The 26,645-nt window shown below is 46.8% G+C and overlaps 4 protein-coding genes across 4 annotated transcripts in view; 3 read left to right on the top strand and 1 right to left on the bottom strand.

The window, feature by feature from the left end:
• LOC311065465 (alpha-1,3-mannosyl-glycoprotein 4-beta-N-acetylglucosaminyltransferase B) overlaps nucleotides 1-2,735 on the top strand; it is a 48,632-nt gene extending 45,897 nt beyond the window's left edge. The window contains exon 15 of the mRNA XM_084085828.1: nucleotides 1-2,735. This exon is cut by the window's left edge and continues 260 nt beyond it. The gene's annotated coding sequence lies outside the window, so the exon portion shown is untranslated.
• Nucleotides 2,736-5,492: 2,757 nt separating this feature from the next.
• Nucleotides 5,493-9,125, top strand: LOC311033452 (erythroid differentiation-related factor 1-like; the record flags this gene model as incomplete). The annotated part of the gene is made up of 1 exon (XM_084040963.1): nucleotides 5,493-9,125. The coding sequence occupies one exon, from the start codon at nucleotides 5,493-5,495 to the stop codon at nucleotides 9,123-9,125; it is 3,633 nt and encodes a 1,210-aa protein (XP_083897089.1).
• Nucleotides 9,126-11,368: 2,243 nt separating this feature from the next.
• Nucleotides 11,369-12,394, top strand: LOC311033451 (dnaJ homolog subfamily B member 1-like; the record flags this gene model as incomplete). Its single annotated transcript, XM_084040962.1, has 1 exon — nucleotides 11,369-12,394. The coding sequence occupies one exon, from the start codon at nucleotides 11,369-11,371 to the stop codon at nucleotides 12,392-12,394; it is 1,026 nt and encodes a 341-aa protein (XP_083897088.1).
• Nucleotides 12,395-17,179: 4,785 nt separating this feature from the next.
• LOC311033450 (transcription initiation factor TFIID subunit 2-like) lies at nucleotides 17,180-22,921 on the bottom strand (the record flags this gene model as incomplete). The annotated part of the gene is made up of 1 exon (XM_084040961.1): nucleotides 17,180-22,921. The coding sequence occupies one exon, from the start codon at nucleotides 22,919-22,921 to the stop codon at nucleotides 17,180-17,182; it is 5,742 nt and encodes a 1,913-aa protein (XP_083897087.1).
• Between the last annotated feature and the right edge of the window lie 3,724 nt (nucleotides 22,922-26,645).

Raw genomic sequence — 26,645 nt, 5'->3', positions numbered from 1 at the left:
AGTCAACATGAAGAAAACATTTAAACTATTAATCCATTCCTCTGCTGACTATGGATGTTCCATATTGACTTTTTTTTTTTTTACCGATATCCGATATTCTGAAATTGTCCAACTCCTCATTTCCGATACCGACATTAACTGATAGCGATATATGCGGGCCGTTTCACCAAAAGTCAACTAATTGTCAGGTAACAACATCACATATCTAACAAAATAGCTATAATATCAACATAATATCTAATAAATCTAATATAATACAGTGATGTTTTCAATAAAGTGAGTCCCTGGACTCACTGGTGGTCATTTGAATGAGTCCCACTAATCTTAGATTAGATGTTGGTCTATGTGACAGAGCAGAAGCATAATTGCTTTGATGCCTATAACATTAACGAGCGTCAACAAGCGCCAGCTGGACACAGACGCACACGCACACGCACACGCACACGCACACACACACACACACACACACACACACACACACACACCTGCCCTCTGCAGTGCTCTAATTTGAAAGTGACTGGAGTCTGTCTCATTTCTCTGCAAAAGCCTTTGAATATGATGAAGGATTACTGTGATTATGGTAAGCTCACATTTCATATCACACACACACACCATACAGTAAGAACTCCTGTAACTTATAAAAAAAAAAATAATAATAAAAAACAATACCGATATTTTCCGATTACGTTTTTAATGCTAATATGGGCCGATAATATGGGACAAACCTATTATCCCTACTGCTGACCTTGGCCGTTCTCTATAGATTCTTTAAAGAAGAGATGTACCGATACTAGTTTTTCGTTTTCGATTCCCATAACTTAACGTAACGGTCGGTACCGTGAGTACCGATCTGATACCTGTGTGTCATTTAAAACAAATCTAGGACAGTGGTTCTCAAAGTGTGGTCCAGGGACCCTCAGGGTTCCTTGAGGGGGTTCCAAATGGACCCTTACAGGTCTGTAACTCTGAGAGTGTACAAAATGGTTCCATTTGTGGGAGAAAATCTTTGCTTCTGGGGGTCCCTGGAACTAAATATTTTGAGATGGGGGTCCGCAGCCAAATACATATCATTTTGGGGGTCCTTGACATGAACAAGTTTGAGAACCACTGCTCTACCCGATACCAGCATTTTAGGCAGTATAACGGTGTCGGAACAATTCTAATGAAAGAGTAGAGTTAGGCCAACTCCCTGAAATCTAGTTTCCAATAAAAGCAAAGGGCCGCCCAGTGAAAAAAGATAAAATCCCACTGTATACTTGAAACCCAAGCATCTATATTCTTGGGGGAACTATTAGCCAGAAATAGACAATCTGTGAGCTTGTAGATAGGCTATTTTTTAACAAAGACATTTGGTGTAGAGAGAAAGGAAAAAAAGCGATCCAAGCAGAGACAACTCAGGTCCATGTTGACTAAGTCTAGAGGGTTTAAGTGGTTAAAAGCATCCCTGGCTTAATACCTTTTATAATTGCCCTTTATAACTAAACATTAAAAACACCTTAAATATTGTATTTATTTTCGTTGCAAGTTGATGATGTCATTTGTCCATGTGTGGTCTATAGCCCTATGGAATGTTATTATTGGCCTAATAAAAAAACATCTCAATACTTTCTACAGTTAACATGAGCATCAAAACAATATTTTAAATACATACAAGGGACACGTCTTGTCTCACCTGCCAGTGAGGAGCCCCAACCGGGAGGACGTAGAGCCTTCGTCCTACTGGCAGGCAGGCAGGGAGGAATATGTGCAATCACCCCCCCCCCCCCCCCCGCGCCCGGCTCGGCTTCTCTCCAAACACGGGCCAATTGTGTTCGTATAGGCTGTAGACGCCACCGAGCGCCCTTTCGTAGCGTTCTTGTGTAGACGTCATCCATCCATCCAGGGCCCTTTTTACTGTCGTGGTTAAATGAGCCACTGTAACATCTTCAGGGTTAATTTAACTCGGAGAGTTAAAGGATGACTTCACCCATTTTCAACCTATCTTTATATAATTGGTCCTCACTGATGTTCATGATAAAATGGCACCATTTGTGTTTACATGGTCTGTGTCTCAGAAGGAGGGCTGTGGACATTTCAGAAACTCTCCAGGAATAGAAAGTCTGCAGTTTCTACTAGCTTGGATTCCCCATCGATGATGTCACTAGTAGGCGGGTTTCTGAACTGTCCACAGCCCTCCTCTGAGACACAGACAGAGTAGAAATAAACGGAAAAGCATCTTTTGTCATTTTAGATGTATAGGATTTTGTTCTGAAAACTTAGCTTAGGATTTAGAAGGCCTCAGGTCTAAGTGGGTTAAAACAGGGAAAGCATCATGTGTCATTTTAGATGTTTGCGTTGGCTATTCAAAAATAGCCAACGCAATTGTAATTTTTTTTAAAGTGTGAGAACTAGTGATTTAGAAGGCCTTTGTAGAATGGGCCTCAGGTCTTAATACAAATGGAACCATATGGACCCATGTTTGGTTCCATCTGTAAAACCCCAGAGGTTACAGACCCGTATAAAGGCTCCATTTGGACCCCCCGGTGGTACCCGAACCCAACATTGAGAACCACGGTGCTCAAAGCACTGACCCTGAAGGGTCTGACCTGGAACACCGCTGGCTTCTGACCAGCAGAGGGCGCTCTCATCATGCGAGGTGTGAGAAGTAACCACTGTGACAACAAGAGTTATTTATTATTTTATTATGAACTATTTTTAGCTATTTTTGTTTAAACAAATAAAGAACAAAACTGTGACACGGTGTCTATTGAATGTTTCATTTCAGAAAGGCCTGCTACCTTCACATAATCTACAGCATCTCGTGTGTGCGTGTGTGTGTGTGTGTGTGTGTGTGTGTGTGTAGCGCGGTACTCTGAGCTTGTAGATCTGCTATTTTTTCATAGCCATAAAGTAATGGTTAAAGTGGTTACACAGATGCGTTCCCGGTTTTAATGGGTTAAATTCAGCGAACATTGGAATATCTAAACCAGACTGCTCGAGTTCATTTTGTTATTTAGTATAATGTGCATAGCTTTAGGCTGTACAACAGTATGCTATGAGGTGTCATCACCAACGCATGCCTAGCCAGAGCTTTCAATCTCCAAATTAACACTAATTATAAACTCAGGACAATAGATAAACAGGACACTGTCCATTGACCGTGTTTGATATGATAATCTAGTTGTTTGGAGGAACACATGACTGAGATGGTGAGCATAGCCTGATCTTCTTGAACAGATCTAACAGGCCGCTGTGCCAGTGTTATAATCATTCATTTCAATTCAATTCAATTTTATTAAAGTGTCAAATCACAACAAGTTGTCTCAAGACACTTTACATGTAGAGCAGAGACCCCTGAGCAAGCAATTTTGCGACAGTGGCAACGAAAAACTCCCCCTTAACTGGAAGAAACGTCAGGCAGACCCTAGGCTCTAGGGTGGGGGCCTTCTGCCTCGGCTTTTATTATAGCTTAGATATTGATAAAGAGATATTATTGCTCATGGCTGTCAGGTTGTGCAGACGCGCTGCGCTGTGGTGGTGTTGCTGCATGACGCGCAGTGGTGGAAAAAGTACTCACTTTTTTTGCAAGTAAAAGTTGCAATACCACAACATAAAAAAAACTCTGTTACAAGTAAAAGCCCTCTACAAAAATATTGGCATCACAATATGCTTAAAGTACCAAAAGTAAAAGTACTAAAATGTTTGAAAATAGCCAATCTACAAGCTCACAACGCGTCGCGATGCGACGCGTTGTGAGCTTGTAGATCGGCTATTTTCAAATAGCCTAGGTATAAAATAGGGCTAAGGTGGCTAATTTATGTTTTATAATATAATAATGTATACACACAAAGTAACTAGTAACTAAAAGTTTTCAAATAATTGTAGTGGAGTAAAAGCACAGTATTTGCCTCTGAGATGTAGTGGAGTAGAAGTAAGAGTATTGACAATTGGAAATACTCCAGTAAAGTCCAAATACCTCAAAATTGTACTATACAGTACTTGAGTAAACGTACTTAGTTACTTCCCACCACTGATGACGTGTGCCTGTACTGCAGGCAGCGAGCAGCAGGCAGGCTGAAGCATGCACTGTTAGCGTTTCAACTAGTAATTAACGTTAAGGACTAATAAATATGCAAGCCAAAATGGCCTTAGTGGTTGGTAAATGTATAGCTTTATGTGTCTTTTGTGCACTTGTCATCTATATGTTTTGCTATGATTTCTCAAATGATTTAAATTCATCGACGTGAGTGTACAGTATCAATGCTTAATTCATTAGTGATTAGTAAATGCCTTAGTGATTAGTAAATGTATATAGTAATAGCTTTGTGTGTCTGTCTGGCTGTCTGCTGGGCATCTGTCTGTTTTGCCATGATTTCTCAAATCATTTTAATTCATGATGTGAATGTACATTATAGTATCAATGCTTGTAAGCCCTGCAGTTAACCATGTGGGCATGTTAATTATGTTTTTAAGCAAACTTCAAGTACTCATTTTAGCACCTGAGCGCATGCAAACATTATGTAAAGACTATATGGCCAATACATAATAAATAAGGTGACCCTTACATATTTCTAGATGTCCATCTCTGCCCCTCTGGACAAAGATGTCTATATATGACTTACTTACTTTACCAAAACAAACAATAGTGGCGTGTCCACTTTTGCATTTGTTGTCGTCAGGGGATATGGGATATGGAACATGACTTATTATAGGCCTACCTCATTTTGTATAATGTTGTTGATGTTATAAATGTTTTCCTTGGTTGTTGTGGTTACTGCTGTTGCCATGCTGACATCATGGAACCCATATTTGGGTACAGCTAACTTAGAACTCTATATGGACCTGGCTGATACATCTGAGTCTGATAACAGGGACTCCATATTTGGGCATGGCAGGCTGACCTGCTGAGACTCCAAATATGGATATACATAGTTGACTCATCGTGACCTCACCGGAATGACACTAGCATTTTAGCAGACCAAAAAAAGGCTCTGCAATCTCAGAGAAAATCAGAGAAAGCTCAGATTCAATCAGCGTTTCCCCAAATCTCTGACGATCTCCATTCTCCAAGACTCTTATCTTCAAGACCCTAGACCAAATGCCATCAAGGTGAGAGTTCAGCATCTCCTGTACGAACCAGTATACTTGGCCTTACAGCCCAGATACCCCAGCGCCGGGCCCTTTTCACTTGTACTATTTCAGCCTTTCTGTTACCAAGTTGTCTTGAACAACCTCGCAAACCACTTGGGTTAGACGTTTCCGTTCAAGTTCTGATCGAACACCTCTGTGGTGGATCTTGGTTTCAGACAACCCAGTCAACCCTTATTTGAGTAGTATTTTTCAGTTAGTTGACTAAAACCTTGTTAGATTAACGTTAACATTAGCTGGACTGAACATTGCGCTCAAGTATGATGAGCACAACAGAAGATGGAATCCTTTCAGATGATGCAAATGTCAAACTAGTGAATGCCCCCAGCGCTGCAAGAGAACAACGCAAGAAACACAAATCGGACATGTGCCTGGGAAACAACGAAGTCAAGAGCCGCGCTGTGGTCAAATACTGTGCTGCACCGCCCCTCGTCAACTATGTATTGCTGCAGAAGACCGACTTGAAGCTGCCCCCTGCCAACTGGTTGAGAGAGAACCCTCAGCTTGGAGGCGGACGCGCCAATGTGTCCGGCAACAGCGGCAGCAGCAAGAGCAAACCTTTCTCCAGTTTCGAGATGGCGTACGACTTCATCGACTTCATCGGAGAAGACGTGGACGTGGTGGCGGACTCGGAGAACGTCAAGAAGCTTCTGAAGATCCCCTACAGCAAGTCTCACGTCAGCATGGCCGTGCACTGTGTGGGAAGGACCTTGCTTCTGGACGAGTTGAACATTCAGGAGCTCTTCATGAGTTCCTCTCAGATGGGCGACTGGATGTGGCTCAAGGAGTTCTACCAGCGACTGACGGACAAAAAGTGGAAGAGAAAAGAGAAGAGTAAAGAACTCTGCTATCAGCAAGCGATCCTGTCAACGTTCCTCTACTACAGTATAAATGGCATTGGGGCCGTGGAGCCCTCGGCAAAAGATCCACATCAAAGGGAAGAGGAGAATGGAGCCGAGGAGTTCAGTCCATCCTGGCCGGCTACCTTCACCGCCAGCAGCGCGTCTTACTCTGACTTGGAGGAATCTAAAGCTCCCAAACAGGAAAGCATTTGTTCTGTGGACAGCGCCGCATTCACCTTGGGCCAAGTGGCAAACTTCTTCCCCAAAGACCAAACCCCGCCTCGATTCTTCAACGAGGGAGAAAACGGTCAGGGTCTGAGGAACAACTTCGCCAGGAACATCATGTGGACGTTTGAAGACATCCACATGCTAGTGGGATCTAACATGCCTATCTTTGGAGGACGCCAGCACCCGGCTATCAGCCTGCGGCTCAGGGACCACAACAAGCCCATCAACATTCTGACCGGCATCGACTACTGGCTGGACAACCTGATGTGCAACGTGCCGGAGCTCGCCATGTGCTTTCACGTCGACGGCGTCGTCCAGAGGTACGAGGTGATAAAGACGGAGGACATCCCCGACCTGGAGGACTCCACCTTCTCCACCAGGGAGGTGAGGGACATCGCACGGAACATCCTCTCCTTCCTCAAGTCCAACTGCACCAAAGAGGGACACACCTACTGGCTCTTCAAAGACAGCGGCAGTGACATCGTGAAGCTCTACGACCTCACGACGCTGTGCGAAGAGGCCGAAGAAGAGGAGAGGTGTCAGAACCCGTTCAGCCTTCCCGTGGCCGTGCTGCTGTACAAGGTGGCCAGCAACTTAAAGCTGAAAGAAGGCCGGAGACGGAGCAGGAAGCATTACGGGACGATCAGAACTTTGCTTCTGAACTGTGTCAAGCTGTTGGAGCAGGAGGAGAGACACGCCGAGATCGTGGCGTCGGCCCATTACATGCTTTCGAAGCTCTTCGAGCTCGACAAGCCGCCGGAAGAGGAGGAGAACAGAAACAAGACGCTCCCGGACGCCGCCGGTTCAGAGGACAGCAGCTACAGTGACACGGAGTGGGATGAGGAAGAGGAACCGCTAGGCAAGAACGGCTCCTACAGCACGCACTCCTCCAACCGTCTGGACGACAGCAAAGCCGTGGCCGTGATCCGCTCCGTTGGCGACCTTTCTGTTCCAGAGAGATACACGTCCACTCATCGGATCCGACCAAACTGTGCTTTCCCTGTGTCTCAGGACAAGGAGGAGAGGTGCAGACACGTGCTGGGATGTGTCCTGAAAGGACTGAAAGCAGTGGATGAAGGAAAGAAGGAAAGTGATCTTACAGCCGCCGAACCAAACACCCCCATACCTCTCCAGTACAAAGACAGGAGTGCGAGCGGAGCCTGCGACGCAGAGAAAGGCCTTAGTCTCCTGGACAGAACGGGGTCCTTCAAGGAGGACCAAAAGCCTTCGACGTGCTCCGGGATGATCCCCGGCTCCTGGCAGCACAGCATGAAGCTAAAGCTCTTCCTGAAGGCCTCTAAGGCGTACTACGTCCTGTCCGACGCGGCCACCGACCTGCGTAAATACGGACGTGCCCTGCGCTACATCAAACTGGCCCTGCAGTGCTACGACTTCTGCTCTGTAAGCAACGCCGTGCATCCGCAGGTGCTGCTGTTCCACTACCGGTGCCTGTCGCTGTGTGGAGACATCCAGCTGATGCTGGCCCAGAACGCCAGGAACAGGGCCGCCTACCTGGAGGAGTACAGCTACCACACGAGAGAAGACCAGGAGATCCTGCACAGCCTGCACCGGGAGAGCGGCTGCCAGGCCTTCGCCGTGGCCACGGACTTGGCCACGACAACGGACCCGGAGCACCAGCTGTTTGTCAGCAGCAAGTGCTACGAGGCTGCCTACGACGTCGTGCTCAACTCCGAAGTGTCGAAGCTGGGCCACGGAGAGGAAGAGCTGGCGCAGGCGCTGAGGCGGCTGGGCAACATCCGCAACGAGATGGGCGTCTACTACATGAACCTGGCAGCGGCCATGCTGGCCGCCGAGAAGGAGGTGAAAACCGCGGAAGAAGAGCAGGAACTGTGGAGGAAGAGCTTTGCCTGCTTTGAGGCGGGCCTGAAGGACTTTGAGACGATCCGCGACGGCGCCAACATGGCCTTGCTGCTGTGTAACACGGGCAGGCTGATGAGGGTCTGCGCCCATGCCCATCGCGCCGTCTCCGCCGTCCAGGGCGCCGGAGGGGAGTTCTCTCCCGATGAGGCTCTTTACTACAACAAGGCCATAAACTACTACGTGCGAGCTACGCAGTCGTTAGCCAGCAGGGCCAGCCACCCGGCCGTGTGGGACGGCGTCAACTGGGAGCTGTGCACCACCTACTTCAACCTGGCCACGCTGCTCCAGGACCACGCCCCGCTGTCCCGCAAGGCCCCGGAGCAGGTGGAGCGGGAGGTGACGGAGGCTATGATGAAGTCGCTGAAGTGCTGCGACCCGCAGACGGAGTCGTCTCGCCAGCCGCTCCATCGGTACAGAGCGGCCGCCATCCACCAGCGGCTGGCCTTCATGTACCGCGGCTGCTTCCGCAACCAGGTGGGTGGCGAGCGCACGAGGAAGCAACACCGGAGCCTGGCGGAGCTGCACTATGGCAAGGCCGCATGCTTGTTCGTCGGCCTGAAGGACGCGCCGTGCGAGCTGCTCCGCACCCTGCTGGAGAGGAAGGCCCTCGCCGAGTTCACCGCGGCCGGCCAGAGCAGCAGCGGCGGGGCCAAGCTGAAGACGCTGACGGGCGCCCTGGAGATCATGACGCAGACCCACCACGCCTTCCAGCTCATCCGTGAAGAACTGCTGAAGACGTCCGACCCGGCCAGGCCGACGGAGGCGGCCGAAGAAGGGTCCGCCGTCTCCACGGGACTCGACCTCCAGGAGGCGATGAAGTTGACGGCGTTGTTTGAGCCGAGTTTCTCCTCCCTGCTGCTGCAGCTGGTCAAGCTGACGACGGCCGCCGTGAAGTGCAAACCCAGCGGTAAGGACAAGGACCTGCTGAAGACCTACAAGGACGTTTACTCCATGCTGCTGCGCGCTGAGAAGAACGCAGTGCTCCTCAAGCGCGTCGAGCTCTACCTGGAGCTGCTGCAGCAGCTAGCGGTCAGTGGCGGAAAGTAAACAAAGTACATTTACTTAACTGTACATCTGAGTACTGTAAATAGGTTATCTGCACAGCAGCCATATTCCTTAGGTGTTACTAATGATACTAATGAAGGCTCTGTTCCATTCTGGTCAAACAGAGTGAGGGTGTTGACTCACTGGAAACACTCTGCTACACCAGTGAGCCTCAAAGTGTGGTCCAGGGACCCTCATGGGTCCTTGAGGGGGTTCCAAATGGACCCTTACGGGTGTGTACACTCAGAGTTATGGGGTCCTTGAAATTAAAAAGTTTGGGAATCACTGTGCCACACTAAATGGAACAGAGCCATTAGTATCAGGGAGGCAGGGGGGGGGGGGTAGACGTATCCAGTTCCATTGGGGGGGGGCGGGCAGTTTGACTATTTCATAAGAATCCATATCATGAACATCCGATCAACCCCACATTTTGAATCGCATGTCGCTGGGCCTCTTTAGGATTTCTTTGGCTATTCAAAAATAGCAGATCTACAAGCTCGTAGCGCGGCACCGAGTAGATCTGCTATTTTTGAAAAACAAATCATGAAAACGTGTGCAAATCCTTTTTTGAAAAGCGAACATTTGCAACTCAATTCTTTGCTTCTGCTGGGGGCAGTGGAACAACATATTTTGAGATGTGTGTGTGTGTGTGTGTGTGTGTGGGGGGGGGGGGGGGGGGGGGTCCTTGACATGATATTATAGCAACATACGTTTTTTCCAAAAAGTACTGTTAGGATTTAGAAGACATTTGTAGAATCACCCAGAAGCAAAGATTTGAGTTAAAATGTTCGCTTTATCCGCAATGTGCACTTTCTCTACATTTTGCCTTTGTAGTTCAACTTTGATAACTTATAGGAGCGAATTTTTAGTTTTTAATCTAAGTAGATAAGCTAGTCCAGTCCTGTTTTTATCAGCAAAGATCTTCTATAAAAGCAAGACTTTTGTAACTCCTGATGATCTAGGAAAAGTAATCCACACATTTATCTTTTTTTACCATCTAGATCATTGGTTCTCAAAGTGGGGTCCGGGGACCCCCAGGGGTCCTTGAGGGAGTTCCAGGGGGTCCCCAGCTGTAGATAGTTAGGAACCAATGAAATGGACCCTTATGGGTCTGTAACTCTGAGAGTGGTGTACAAATGCATTAGATTAACATTGATTTTACTATATACATTGTGGCCCCAGAGATAGAAATGCCATGGGGGTCCGTAGCCTAATGCATGTCAAACTGGGGGTCCTTGAAATTAAAATGGTTGAGAATCACTGATCTAGATGTAACTCCATATACTCTGGCCTTACAAAGAAAGTTAGTTGAGAATGCAAATTTCACCAATTGTAGCCTTCCTTCATTGGTTACCTATTCATTGTAGAATTGATTTCAGGATTTTATTGATCATTACTTTTAACCACTTAAATATACAGGCGATTGCTTTATTTATACAAAAGCTCACAAGTTGTGAGCTTTTGTGTATGTTTGCAAAATGGTTGCATGTCCACGCGGTGATGTCAAACGTATCACTTCGCGTCATCACAGGTGTGATTGTCCAAGAACAGTGATGTACTTGACGATAAATTTAGAAGGTCTGCAGACTGCAACTATCAATTATTTTACGAGTGAATATTCGGTCACAATGGATCAAGCACTTAAGCGTTATTTTATACTTATTGTATACTTTGTCACACAATGCGACACATTGTGAGCTTGTAGATCTTGTAGATTAATCGCCTAATCGATTATTTGAATAATCAATCATCAAAACAAATAACAATAATCAATTAAATCTAAGTTAGATTAACTGTTGCACCCTAATTAGAATGGATTCGGGCTCCAAGCGTACAAAGAGGACGAACAAAGGCGCCTGTCCTGATGAACCGCATGAGCACCTGTCGTCCTGCGCAAAACGGTGTCGTTAGGCACGTGTTGTGCGTGTGACGTCAGAGACCAGACTTCCCTCAGACTATATGAGGCATGGAACCTGCTTTCAGACGTCCATTCTGAACAAGGAGGTGCTTGTTTTTTAGCCAGAGGTCTATCGAGACAGAGCAACGTAGAGACAGACAAGAGACACAGAGACAATACGTCCACTTTGGTGACTGTCGTGTACAATCTGCAGTACAAAGGTACCTTCTAAGGACGCACTTCTTGAAGAGGTAACCACAGCCGTACCTGCTTTCAATATTTAATCAAACAGAACCGAGATTTCATACTCGACTTTAACTCCCTTAATACAAAGAAAACACAGTTCAACATGGAAAAAGACTACTACGACATCCTGGGCCTCAAGAAAGGGACTTCGTTGGACGAAGTCAAGAAGGCGTATCGCAAACAGGCTCTGAAGTACCACCCCGACAAGAACAAGGCGCCGGGCGCCGAGGAGAAGTTCAAGATGATCGCGGAGGCCTACGACGTCCTGGGAGACCCCAAGAAGAAGGACATCTACGACCGCTTCGGCAAGGAGGGCCTGAAGGCGGACGCCGGCTGCGGGGGGGGCGGCGGTCCGGGCGGCTACAGCTTCCAGGTCGACCCCCACGCCTTGTTCGAGGAGTTCTTCGGCGGCCACAACCCCTTCGACACCTTCCCGCAGTTCGTGCGTGTCGGGGCCGGGGGCAGTCCCAACCTAGGGGGCATGATGGGGGGCGGCGGGGCCCCCGGGGGGTTTCGCACGTCGTTCAGCCCCGGCGGAATGGTGGGAGGGATGGGAGGTCCCGGCTGCGCCACGAAGCACAAGGACCCCCCCGTGGTGCACGAGCTGAGCGTCACCCTGGAGGAGATCTTCTCGGGCTGCACCAAGAAGATGAAGATCTCCCACCGGCGCCTGAACCCGGACAAGTCGTCGCGGACCGAGGAGAAGATCCTGGAGGTGCAGATCAAGCGGGGCTGGAAGGAGGGCACCAAGATCACGTTCGAGAAGGAAGGCGACGAGTCGCCCAACAGCATCGCGGCCGACGTGGTGTTCGTGGTCAAGGACAAGCCGCACCCGGTGTTCCGGCGCGACGGCTCGGACATCATCTTCCCGGCCCGGGTGTCGCTGCGGGAGGCGCTGTGCGTGGGCTGCACGGTCAACGCGCCCACGCTGGACGGCCGCACCATCCCCGTGACCACCAGCGACATCGTGTGGCCGGGCATGAAGCGGCGCATCACGGGGGAGGGGCTGCCGCTGTCCAAGGCGCCCAGCCGGAGAGGGGACCTGGTGGTGGAGTACGAGGTGGAGTTCCCGGAGAAGCTCAGCAAGAGCGCCAAGGAGGTGATCTCACAGGCGCTGCCGCCGTGTTAATAGAATGTCCAGGAACCCAAAGGCGGTGGACTCTCTCTTTTTCCCCGGTGTTTCGCCCAGGTGGGCGTGGTTTTTGAGGTCCGGTTCAAGCATAGTTTCTGTGAGGTTAGGGTTATGGTTTAGGCATATAACCACACCCACCGGGGCGAAACACCCAGGATGGAGGATTTCCCTTTACAGAAACGCTGTTTCCCTAAAGAATGTGTCGGGACCGTTAAGACTGTAAAAGAATATGGACATGGTCACGCCCCTGGTTTCTACAGACCGTAATTGAAGCCTATTTTTAAGCGATTTCAAATACGCCATCTTTCTATATCCGGTCAGAAAAATGTACTCGGAAATTAATGCTTTTGGTTGCGACCAGAGCGGGTGGTGGGAATGAATGCTATTGGTTGTATAGCTTGTCAATCAAAATCATCACAAGGTAGCCACACCCGTCCTACAGCATAGCCTACTTTATCTTCAATTTTAAAATAAATGGGACCATAATTTACCAAAACGCATATCATGGTGATTGAAAGAAGACTTTAAACTAGCGACTGGAAGCATATAGTATTTGTTTATTAAGGTAATAAAATCAAGTGTTAAGTTCGGCAAAAACCCATCCACTTGAATAGAGCCTAATTGCTTCTGACACCAGCAGGGGGTGAAACAGCGAGACTACAGGCCATTCATATGAACTCGGGACACTTTCTCTTTTTTTCCCCTTTTTTATATTTACTACAATTTTTTTGTTATTATTTTTTCAAAAGATGTTCATACAATTTCCAGGAAGAAATCAAACATCTTGTTATAGTTCTAAAGCTGCTCTAAAAGCTCACAACATGTCACGATGTGACGTGTTGTGATTGGCTATTTTCACTATCAAATAGGGCTTAAGTGATTGATTAGAAGTTGGTCAGACTTTCCGCTTTAAGGTCATTCTGTCAGCAGTGATGGCAGTGAAAAGCACGGGTAGTTTGGAAGGGACACGAGCCAACTTCCTGGTGAAAAACACCTCTGGAATCAAGAGATGATAGCATTGTTTCCTTCCCACATAAGAGTACCGATCCGATACCAATGCGTAACAAAAGTCTAGGAATAAATAGCAATTCCCTTAATAATTCTAAAGTGCAGCCACAAGTTATTAAAGGAGGAGTTCACCCAAAAAATGACTTATTTTCTATCAATTGCACACCCCATGAAGCCTTGAATCCATGGATTTATTTTTGTTTTTGTGGCATTCCTAAGCCAATAATTTGATTCCCGTCTCCTACCGGCTAATGTATCCGGTAGGAGACACAAAGTAGATTATTTGTGTCTCCTACCGGATACACACCCGGTCATCAAATTATTGGCTTAGGAATGCCACAAAAACAAAAATAAATCCATGAATTCAAGGCTTCATGGGGTGTGCAATTGATAGAAAATAAGTAATTTTTTGGGTGAACTCCTCCTTCAAAATAATAATATAAATAGTACATTTAGAGTACAGCAGTGCAGTATCAGTTGAAGCATTCAAAATGCAAAATAATTATGCATGCACATTACTATTGTAATATGTATTTTGGATGAACGTCTCTCATTTACCTTGATTATTAGATTTTAGTTTACTGCATTCATAGTGAGAGTGACGTGGCAACTTGTGTGTGGGATGAGATGTCGGCAAGTGCTACGGATGTTTGTCCCCAACGTTTTAGAGAAGGTTCTGACAGCTGGAGCGGTTGTAGGGCCGGATCAGGCTTTGAAGATATGGGGGTGCCTTTGGTTGCTTTGTAGGCCGACATCAGTGTTTTGTACTCGTTGTACTTTTGTACTGTGTGGGGGGGGGGGGCAGTAACTGGGAGGCAATGGAGGGAGCGGAGATGGGGGGGAGACGTGTGAACATTTTGGCTGGTTGAAATATGTTGTTTCACAATGTTGTCATCAACATTACATAATATGACTTAAGTCTGGCCCAAATATGAGTTCCATTCGGCTCCAGTCTGGCCTTCAAGTATTGTGATAGCGGGTAGTTCTCAATATAGAACTACCCGAACAGAGTTACGGACCAGTAAGGGTCCGTTTGGACCCCTGCTGGGGTCCAAACGGACCCTTACTGGTCTGTAACTCTTGTGTACAAATGGAATTGAATGGACCAGTATGTGCCCTGTATGTAATCCCTATGACCAATAGTGAGTATAGCCAATCTTCAAGCTTGTAGATCTGCTATTCTTGAATAGCAGCACTTTTTAAAAACCTTCTATAACAAGTTGGACTGATATTGCATTTAGAGATGCAATTTAGATTACCTCCAAACAGACAGTCTCATCATGGACCCCCATTTGATACAAGTTGTTCTTTCTCTGGGACCCCACACTGTACAATCCTGAATGTTCATTTTTTATTTCAATTAGGTTTAATTCAAGTTATTTTCCCGCGGCGGTAGTGGCTGTGGGAGGTAGAGCCGCCACACAATAAGGTGTGGTCTGGAGCTTTGTGTTCAGACCACCTTTCCTTAAGCTACTTAGCAGCTCAGCCACTGTGTTTGGACGCCTTGTTTCCATGTGATGTTTCAGTGTTGTGAGCAGAGAGCTTTTGTTTCCCCCGCATCTCCTCACATCATTATATCACATTATTAAAGGGAGAGTTCACCCCCAAAATGACTTTTTTTTCATATCGATTACTCCTACCCTATGGAGTCTTGAATTCATGGAGATTTTTTTGTCGCATTCCTAAGCTAACAATTTGATGAACAGCAGAGTCTCCTTGTGTTTCCTACCGGACACTGCACTGGTCATCAAATTATTGTCTCAGGAATGCGACAACAACAAAACCATCTCCATGAATTCAAGGCTTCATGGGATGTGTAATTGATAGGAAAAAAATATTTTTTGGGGTGAACTACTCCTTTAATGCTGCTCCCATAGATGGTGGAATGCAGTTGTCATCCCCTTCCAATACGTTGATTACATTCTATCGGTTTAATTAATGGAACACCCGATTGATTGATTGATTATTGATTAATTTATAGATTTAAGTACGTCAGTAGAACGAGTAAAAAAAAAAACAGCACATGGATGAGACAACAAAGCCGAGGGCTTGTTTCCATTGTGGTCCATTAAACATTCAACACTTAAAACAACTGGACAAACAACAGTGCAGCAAACACGAAGTAAACATTCAACAGTCAAACAAACGATGCAGCAAACAACAATGCAAAAGGAAAATGTACAAAATATGCAGTTTTAAAACGGTTCATGATAATGACATTGAAAGGAGGTGAGGGGGGGGGGGGGCACTCACAAGAGACAGAGCAGAGCTGTTTGTAAGGTCAGAGGAACAGAGCCATTTGACCTCTGACCTTGCCCCCCTCAATTTCAAGTGTGTATTTTTGTTGTCTTAAAATATATATATATATATCCCAAGGTTTGCACAAATGTTCACGATTTTAAAACAAGGACCAGGAGACCTGGTACTGCCAGACCCCTAGTGGTTGAAATCTGAATGGCCGGACTTCGTATGACGTGTGTGCAGAGAAAAAGAGGGACAGACCGGCCGACCGACCGACAAAGCCTCATGTAGGCCGACCCCTTGGGTCTGGCAAAAATAGCAGATCTACAAGCTCATAGCGCGGCACTCGGTGAGCTTGTATATCTGCTATTTTTGAATAGCCAAAGTATAAAAGATTAAAATTATGGGACCCCACTTTGAGAACCAATGCCCTACACTTGAGAGCTAGTTCCACAAGTACACTGCTCTGCTCCTTTCAGTATCTTGAGAACCAGACACACCGAGAGCCGGGAAACAATTGTTTTCCCACCCTGAGCTATCCTAGACTAACGTAGCCTGACTATCAGACTGAAGCTGCGTGGAGCTTCAGTCTGGCGTTGGCTCCAGTGTAGGCAATTACAAGGGGGAGGGGATTCGAATTTCCCTAAACCAATCACAAGAGATCCACGGATCCGCCTACATCTGACGTCGTCGCACGGCTTCATTTAGCAGATATTCACTGATTGGCTCGTCGTTAGACCCACCCCTACCTCCGACTCTCATTGGACAATACATTCTTGTATCGCATAAATCCTAGGTTCACATTTACAACACCAGACCAAGAGAGGCGGTTCACTCAGAGAGTGGCCGGGGCCGGTTGAGTGTCTAAATGGAAGTACCGCCGCCCCAAGGAAATGACGTTGGCGCTTTACAAATCTGTTTACGTTCTCCGTGAATGAATCAAGTGTTGTGATTGGTCGAAAAGGATAGTTTCCAGGCGACGGAAGTCCCACCCCATATGAACACTCTCTACATTAGGTTGTGAACAGGCCTTTCTCCTCGGGCTGGGAACGAGGCTACGTTAGCACCGTGCGCTGGTGGACAATTGCAAAAGCGGCAGAGAGGAGTGATGATTGGTTAACGTAGGGTACAACTTCCGGGTAAGCCAATCAGAGACAGTTGAGCGGGCCTTATGGGGGAAATACACACACAAACACTTGCACACACACACACACACACACACACACACACACGCGCGCAATGGCAAAGTCTCACCGACAGTGGCAGCTGTGAAATATAACCATTATTTAGAATTTGTGGACATAAAGGACACAAAAAAAATGTAAACTGTGTATATCTTGTATTATGTTGTATTGTTCCACTATATTTCATATTGATAATTGCTACAACGATAGAGAGTTGTCTTTTATCTTACTGTGCCACAGAACAACAACACAAAAACTTGTATTTGTATTATTATTATTTCTAAAGTAGTTACTTTTATAATTTAGTAACTAGTAAAGTTACTTTTTTGAGAGCAGTAACTATAACTAGTCACACAGGGAGGGTGGAGTGCAGAGACATCCCACTGACTTGGTGAGACGTGTTCCCCTGCCTGTCCTTCTTCCTCTTGCTCTCATCGTTCTTGTGCTTCTTGCGTTTGGATTTGTGCCGCTTGTGTTGCTCCTCCTTACACCCCTCCTCCCTGTCCTTTGGCTCGTCCTTGCTCCTCCGCAGCTTGTGTTTGTGCTTGTGTCGTTTTTTCTCCTTGTTATACCTGTGTCCACCTATGTCCTCCTTCACTGTGCCGTCGTGTTTGTGCTTTCGTTTCTCCTTATACGATGTGGCTCTTTCTCTGTCCTTCTCCTTGTGGCCATTTTTGTGCTTCTTGTGTTTCTTCTTCCTTACAATGTACGTCTCGCTGTCCTCCTTAGTCTCGTGAGTGTGCCTGTCTTTCTCTTTACGCCTGTCTCTGTCTTTCTCCTTCTCTTTGCTCTCGTGAATGTGCCTGTCTTTCTCCTTACGCCTGTCTTTGTCTTTCTCCTTCTCTTTGCTCTCGTGAATGTGCCTGTCTTTCTCCCTATGCCTGTCTCTGTCTTTCTCCCTATGCCTGTCTCTGTCTTTCTCCTTATGCCTGTCTCTTTCTTTGTCCTCCTTCTCCTTGCTCTCGTGCTTGTGTTTTGCCTTCTTCCTTACAGGACACACATCGCTGTCCTCCTTACTCTCACGCTTGCGCTTGTGTTTTTCCTTATTGTCCCTGTCTCTGTCTTTCTCGTCTTTGCTCTCATCAGTGCGTTGTTTGTCTTTCTCCTTATCCCTGTCTCTGCCTTTCTCCTTCTCTTTGCCCTTATGAGTGTGCATGTCTTTCTCCTTCTCTTTGCCCTTATGAGTGTGCATGTCTTTCTCCTTCTCTTTGCCCTTATGAGTGTGCATGTCTTTCTCCTTCTCTTTGCCCTTATGAGTGTGCATGTCTTTCTCCTTCTCTTTGCTCTTATGAGTGTGCATGTCTTTCTCCTTCTCTTTGTCCTTATGATTGTGCATGTCTTTCTCCTTCTCTTTGTCCTTATGAGTGTGTATGTCTTTCTCCTTCTCTTTGCCCTTATGAGTGTGCATGTCTTTCTCCTTCTCTTTGCCCTTATGAGTGTGCATGTCTTTCTCCTTCTCTTTGCCCTTATGAGTGTGCATGTCTTTCTCCTTCTCTTTGTCCTTATGAGTGTGCATGTCTTTCTCCTTCTCTTTGTCCTTATGAGTGTGCATGTCTTTCTCCTTCTCTTTGCTCCTATGAGTGTGCATGTCTTTCTCCTTCTCTTTGCCCTTATGAGTGTGCATGTCTTTCTCCTTCTCTTTGTCCTTATGAGTGTGCATGTCTTTCTCCTTCTCTTTGCCCTTATGAGTGTGCATGTCTTTCTCCTTCTCTTTGCCCTTATGAGTGTGCATGTCTTTCTCCTTCTCTTTGCCCTTATGAGTGTGCATGTCTTTCTCCTTCTCTTTGTCCTTATGAGTGTGCATGTCTTTCTCCTTCTCTTTGCCCTTATGAGTGTGCATGTCTTTCTCCTTATCCCTGTCTCTGTCTTTCTCTTTCTTGCTGTCATTCCTGTGTTTATCCTTCTTTACAGTTTGTATCTCGCTGTCCTTCTTGATCTCATGCTTGTCTTTCTCCTTATTCCTGTCTCTGTCTTTCTCCTTCTTGCTCTCATGTTTGTGTTTCTCCTCCTTCACAGTGTGCACCTCCCTGTCCGCTTTGCTCTCATGTTTGTGCTTATGTTTGTGTTTATATCTATTTTCTCTGCCTTTCTCCTCCTTGCCCTCATTCTCCTTAAACCTGTCTCTGTCTTTGTCCTCCTTGCTGTCATGCTTGTGCTTCTCCTCCTTTACAGTATACACCTCCCTCTCCTCCTTGCTGTCATGCTTGTGTTTCTCCCTCTTTACAGTATATATCTCGCTGTCCTCCTCCTTGCTCTCATGCTTGCGCTTACGTTTCTTCTTCACAGCGTCCCTCTCTGTGTCCTCCTCCGTTTTATCTTCATGTCTTTCTCTGTCTTTCTCCATGTCCTTGCTCCTGTGCTTGTGTTTCTCCTCCTTTACAGTATGCACCTCCCTCTCCTCCTTGCTCTCATGTTTGCGCTTACGTTTCTTCTTCATCACAGCGTCCCTCTCTGTGTCCTCCTCTGTGTTCCCGTGCTTGTGTTTGCGTTTCCCCCCGTCATCCCTCTCCCTGTCCTTATCCTTGACCTTTCTCTCATGCTTGTGTTTGTGCTTCTCCACCTTCTCCTTCTCCTTCTCCTTCTCCTTCCTCTTCCTCTTCCTCTTCCTCTTGTGCTCATGGCGGTGGTGGCCGCTGGGGGAAGAGGCCTCTTTGGAGAAGGATGGCACAGGCGTTGCGGGTGTAGAGAGTGCCGGCCGTTCAACCGACGACGGCGGTTCTTTACCCGGTGTGGAGGGTCTCTCTGGCGGGCCGAGGTGATCGGAATCAGAATCAAGATTCTGATTTAATGCTTGGCTGTCAGTTTCCACATCGATGTCTTCCTCTTCCATCGCAGTGAACCTGACCTTGTAGCGTCCTCCTCGGCTCTTGTCTTGTTGCCGTAACACTTGACCTGGCTCTGGAGGACAGTCCAGAGGGGTCTCCGCTTTCCTCTTCAAGTCCCAAGGGGAATGCCGCATGCCGCCGACTCCTGGCGATGAGATTGGGTCTGGCTCCTCGTCCGTAGTGGCGTAACCCGGGCCGGTGCCGTGAATGTCCATACTACCAGGAGGAGTGTCTGTCATGGTATCATTGACCCCCAGCTCAGGCTTGAACACAGCTTTCCTCTCTTTGGGGTCGAGCTGAACCGGGCCCGGCTCTGGTAAGGGCAGGCAGGAAGGACGCGTCAGGCCAAACAGGGTGTAATAAAGGTTGACTGCGTCACAGCGCAGCCGCCAGTCATGGCAGGTGCCGGAGTTCATGAGCTTCCACAGCTGGTCGACCAGAGCTTCGTTACAGAGAGATGAGGAGACCGTTGCCTTGGCGAAGGGCGGGTTCTTGGCCATCATGCCGAGTATTTTGTGTTTGACATAGTGGACCGGGTCGTTCTGGACCATGTCGAGAAGCCACTGCAGCTCCGCCGAACTCATCTCAACTCTCGTATAGTCCACCAGCGCCTCCAACGCAGCGACACGAACGTCCACAAAGTGTCCGTACTCGGCGTAGGACATGAAAAGCGACGGGTCGCTGGGAATATGACCGTTCTTCTGAAGCTGACGGATGGCCCTCAAACAGCTGACAGTGATGGTGTTCCTGAAGCTGGGCAGCAGTTTCTCCATATTGAGGAAAATCGTAATCTCCTCCAGGACGAGTCGAACATCCGCGTTCAGATCGTCCACCGTCCACACTTTGTTATCGACGCCGAAGGCCGGGGTCAGAGAGTTGGTCAACGCGTTGACGAGATCCGCACGGTAGTAGTTGTCTGAAAAGGCATTCTTCCGGTTGTCGTTGTACTTGATCAGGTTGACGATGAAGCTGAGAACGTCTTTGGGACAGAGGTCCTGGACGTCTCTTAACAACGCCATGGCAACTGGCATAGTCTTCTGCAGAAAGTAGCTCTGGAAATTACTAAAGTCGTTAGTTTTAACAATGTTGGGACACATTTTACAGCAGAACATCGTGGTAAACAGGGACTTAAGGGCCGGTGGGCCCTGCCACGTGTCGACCAAGGCGTTTGCTATCTTGGCGAGTCGGTAGCAGGCCTGCATGCGGACCTTGTAGAAGCACTGTTCGTTCTCCAGAACATCAGTCAGGGCCAGTCTGGAGGCGGGCGTAGGGAACTTCTCCAGCGCCGCAACAGCCTCCTCCTGCGCCACCACGTCCCTCTCGAAGCGGAGCTGGTACTGCCACATGAAGTCGGCCTGCTCGAACTCCACCTTCCTCAGGATGGACATATCTGGGTCGATGCGGATCCACAGCAGGGGGGAGTCTGCGTCCATGGCCGAGAGGTCCATGTCCACCTCCTCTCCGTTCATCAGCGGGATCTTCTTCTTCTTGTTGCGTCTGCTCTTGGAGTGACAGGGGATGTCGTGTTTGAGACCGTTCTCCTCGAGCTGGAGCGTGTGGTTGAACGATCCATCAAGCTCCTGCACCGTGACCTTGATGGGACCCACATACTTCTGGGTACCCGACGACGCGTAGTCCTGTCGGATTTCCAGCTCCAGGACGTTCCTCTTCCTGTTGAAGGCGAAGCTGCCAAAGAACTTCACCACAGCGCTCTGGTCGATCCACTGTTTGATGAGCGGGGCGATGTCTTTGCCCGAGACGTTAGAGATCAACTTGAGGAAGCCGTGAGTAGAGATGAGCATCAGGCCCCACGTGTGAGTCTTCTGCTTGGACGCCGTGCCGGCCAGGCTGAGGAGTTTGTTGATGACCTGCAACATGAACTCCATGCTGATGCGGTTCTCAATCAGCCTCATCACCAGGTGAGCCTTGCGTCGGAACATCTTGTAGTACTCCCAGGACAACGTGTGGGGACGCTTGATGGAGAAGTGGAGGTGAGATGGTATCGGGTTGTTCTTCTCTTTGCCTCCGCTGGAGGTTGGATGCAACAGGACACCTCCTGTCTTCAGTTCGTATTCCACCAGCTTATCCAGCTCCTCTTTGACCCAGTGTCGGTACTCGTTGACTCCGAAGGTCTTCTTCAGGTAGAGTCCGTAGATGTAGCCCGAGATCCCCTCCAGCACCCACTCATCGGCCCAAGACGTTCTGGAGATGAAACAACCAAAGAACTGCTGCGCCAGGGCCTGGGCCAGACAACGGCGCGTTAGCGGGCTCTGGTCGATGATCGTAGCGCTGTGGAGCAGGTTGGTGCTGAGGATGCTCATGGACGCGTAAGAGGACACCTGCACGTAGGCCTCGTCTACAAACACTGTCTTGAAACAGGCATATGGGTAGCGACACGTCAGGATCTCCTCGTAGAACTCAAAGATGTCGTGGAGGAAAGACATGGAGTGTCTGAGCAGCGGCAGCAGCTGGGGCAGACAGAAATGCGTCACCTCCTTCATGTAGGGGTCCACGAGGATCTGGAAGGGCCCCACGGCCAGCGATATGTTGGGGGCGGCGGTGGGCACGTCGAGGGCGTAGTGGAAGGTCTTCTTGCTCATGTCCTGGGTGTAGACGGTCTCGAGCAGGTCCCCGCAGGACACGGCCGTCATGGATGCGTCCACGGTGAACTCCAGCTTCCAGGTGCACAGCTCCGAGAAGGAGTCCACGCAGGGGAACCAGAACCTGGCCCCGGAGTTCTGGTGTCCGAAGGAGAACATGTGAGCCGCTCTGTCGGCCATGCTGCCGCCGTCCTCAGCGTCGGGCACGACGAAGTGGAGACCCCCCATGGGCTGGTCCAGGTGAAAGTCCACACACACTTTCAACGCCTTCGGATCGTCTCGTTGTTTCCAGAGGTCAGACGTCGGGACTTCGATGTCCAGCTCTCCGTGTCCGGCGTCGTCAGGGTCCACGGCGCTTACCGCGGCCGTGTAGGCGGCCGTGAAGTTGTTGAGGTTCCGCTGCTTGGCCTCGTGGGGGCAGACCTCCAGCGTGGGGTCGCTGTAGATGAACGTGGCCTCCACCTCGTTCACGCGGACCCTGTAGATGCGACACTGCTTACAGTTGAGCCTGATCCTGGTCAGGTTGACCACGGTGGGCACCACGGTCAGCTCCACATGGCCGGTCACAGACTTCTTCTGGAAGTTGACATTGCTGACGCACACCACCTGCTGGGTCACTTTGAAAGGACGGGGGCTTTCCGATCCTTTGTCCTTCTTTCTGTTCATCTTTCAATCATGCTAGAAAAGGGGGTTTTATGGTTGTTATCTATTGGACGTCAATTCAAACTATGTATAATTTGTATTCATTATTACTGTACAACTGACCCGTTGAGTTGGGATTGTCTTTTGTATTGTCTTGTATTGTCTTGTATTGTTTAATCTGGCAAAGCTGTGTAATTGTTCTGCCTCTTGGCCAGTTTGTAGTTGTCAAAGAGACTGCTGAGCGTCAATGTGATTTTACTAGTTGGTTAATGGTTATATATTACTTATAATAATAAAGTGTGGAGCATATTAAACGTAAAGAATTGAACTGTTTAATGTAGAGCTCTGAACATAATATAAACAGTAAATAATCCGACACTTCAATCAAACAGTCAACAATCAAAGTGCTTAATTTATTCATTTAGTTTCAGCACCATAGATAATGAACACCTAATATAGATTCCTGGTGTGACGTCAAGCACAACACAAGCCGTTGCCACACGATGCCGATCTGTGCAGGTGCAGGTTGTGTTAATTCTGTCGGCGAAAGATGTTTAGAAGTATACCTGTTTTCACTGATGAAAATGTCAAAGCTATTATGAGTAAAACTATGAATACATTGACAATTTCGTCAAACAAATAAAAAACAGAGAAGGTTAGGGAGGGACTAGTGGAGAAGAGATCCAGTAGAACTAAGACTAGTGGAGAAGAGATCCAGTAGAACTGAGACTAGTGGAGAAGAGATCCAGTAGAACTGAGACTAGTGGAGAAGAGATCCAGTAGAACTAAGACTAGTGGAGAAGAGATCCAGTAGAACTGAGACTAGTGGAGAAGAGATCCAGTAGAACTGAGACTAGTGGAGAAGAGATCCAGTAGAACTAAGACTAGTGCAGAAGAGATCCAGTAGAACTGAGACTAGTGGAGAAGAGATCCAGTAGAACTAAGACTAGTGCAGAAGAGATCCAGTAGAACTAAGAAAAGTCTTGGTTGAGTGTCGCGCAATCAATGTTGCGCAACCAATAGCCGTCAACGACGCTCACAACGCATCGCAGACACTACCGATATGGGTACATTAGCCTGGTAAACCATCCCCCTTCCGGAAATCATTTGATTTCAGGAATTGGTCTGGCCTGCAGACCTATATGGGCAATTTGGCTGTTGGCCTGAGCTGGGGGGGGCGGGAGTAATACCGTTGACTGACGACCCCTTCAGCCAATCAGCAGTTTGTTACAGCACCACCAGAGCAAGGTCACGCAAGCGGACTTTTGAAAGGGCCATGCCGAAAATAGGTTTCTTTATTCGGATACATGCGTGTCACTGCCCGCCCCTGCCGGTTCTCTGAAGTTTTATTTTTGAATAGGCTCTGTCATGATTCATTTACCACATATGAAGTTAAACAACTAAATTCTATTCGAACGATATCTTAAAAGTAAAAAAAGAGAGACAGATACAGAAATCTCCATGTATGGGCATAAAAGGTAAAAGGGATACAGACAAACAGACGGTACAACAGGTATGGTATAACCGGGTAGGGCATGCATTCCCAGCTTGCATTGTTCCTGACTTGCGTGGTCCCAGAGTCCGCAGAGTGCCCGAAGAGGAGTTACATTCCATAATTCTAATGAAGTACATTGATACCGTCTTTATCCCTTTTGTTAAAAAAGGCATCCATATGTGTTGTTATTAAGTCCAAGTCGTCATGGTTACCCAATACGTCTGAGTGATACCAGGTTACTATGGTTAGGCCAATACATGCTCCTTCCAACGTCGGAAAATCTTCTAAACCTAACCTTAATCCTAAACTTAACCTCAGTAAAACTATGCCTAAACCTAACCTTATTCCTAAACTTAACCTCAGTAAAACTATGTCTAAACCTAACCTTATTCCTAACCTTAACCTCAGTAAAACTATGTCTAAACCTAACCTTATTCCTAACCTTATAACCTCAGTAAAACTATGTCTAAACCTAACCTTATTCCTAACCTTAACCTCAGTAAAACTATGTCTAAACCTAACCTTATTCCTAACCTTAACCTCAGTAAAACTATGTCTAAACCTAACCTTATTCCTAACCTTAACCTCAGTAAAACTATGTCTAAACCTAACCTTATTCCTAACCTTAACCTCAGTAAAACTATGCCTAAACCTAACCTTAACCTCAGTAAAACTATGTCTAAACCCAACCTTATTCCTAACCTTAACCTCAGTAAAACTATGCCTAAACCTAACCTTATTCCTAAACTTAACCTCAGTAAAACTATGTCTAAACCCAACCTTATTCCTAACCTTAACCTCAGTAAAACTATGTCTAAACCTAACCTTATTCATAACCTTAACCTCAGTAAAACTATGTCTAAACCTAACCTTATTCCTAACCTTAACCTCAGTAAAACTATGTCTAAACCTAACCTTATTCCTAACCTTAACCTCAGTAAAACTATGTCTAAACCTAACCTTATTCATAACCTTAACCTCAGTAAAACTATGTCTAAACCTAACCTTATTCATAAACTTAACCTCAGTAAAACAAATACAAGAATACAAGAACCGCTGGGGGTGGGCGGTCCGCGGAATAAATGTGAGTGTGTTTTGGGGCGCACTGTGGATGATATGATACATTTATATTATATAAATAGAACATGTTCTATGACTGATATGATACATTTATATAAAAGCTCTTTTCGTTTGTCACCATTATCCTCCCTCCATGTTGGGAAAATGAGCATAAAGTTATTCCAACCTGAGAGAATGAGAAATGATCAGAACACGTTATTAGTGGCTGATAAAGTTTTAAAACTAGTCCTGCTGTTTTCATGCTGTGTTCAGAGATGAGATGCATTTGTGCACAAAATGATTTCAAAACTGTCTGAAAGAAAGAAAAGACACAGAGAAGAACAGAGTAGAATACTGTACATTCATTCATACATTTAGTTATTGTTGAAATACATTGTGTTGAACACAGTAGAATCTACATTAATTCATACATTTAGTTATTGTTAAATACATTGTGTTGAACACAGTAGAATCTACATTAATTCATACATTTAGTTATTGTTAAAACCATTGTGTTGAACACAGTAGAATCTACATTCATTCATACATTTAGTTATTAAATACATTGTGTTGAACACAGTAGAATGTACATTCATTCATACATTTAGTTATTAAATACATTGTGTTGAACACAGTAGAATCTACATTCATACATTTAGTTATTAAATACATTGTGTTGAACACAGTAGAATGAACATTCAGTGAACAGGAGAGGTTGTCATCCTGTGTCTCATGGACCATCTGGGAGAAGATGCTTGTGCCTTGCTCAAGGACTTTGAGGTTAGTATCTCATGTATGATGTAATCATGTACTGACAGAGAACAAAGGAACAGCATAGTGAGTGAGGAGATGTTTTCATGGGAAATGTCCAGAGAATCAGGTTGTGACACTGACTGTTGTATTTGTGTCCTCTGAGTACACTTAATGTACAATACACACATTATCACACTATGATCAAAATTATAAAATGCAACAAAGCCAGCGGCTTATTTTCAGTGTGGTCCTTTAACGTGTGTGTGTGTGTGTGTGTGTGTGTGTGTGTGTGTGTGTGTGTGTGTGTGTGTGTGTGTGTGTGTGTGTGTGTGTGTGTGTGTGGTAACAGCCTGAGCTGCTGACAGTGAGCTCTAACCAGTGATCTTTACAATAATGTACAGGATACTGCTGGTGTGAAGAGGAGTTGACAGAGGAGGTGAT

The sequence above is a fragment of the Gymnoscopelus microlampas genome (genome assembly GCF_963454915.1).
Source record: "Gymnoscopelus microlampas genome assembly, chromosome: 18".
NCBI classification, from domain to species: Eukaryota; Metazoa; Chordata; class Actinopteri; order Myctophiformes; family Myctophidae; genus Gymnoscopelus; species Gymnoscopelus microlampas.
The sequence above is the reverse complement of the archived record's forward strand: the minus strand, read 5'-3'. Positions and strand labels throughout refer to the sequence as shown.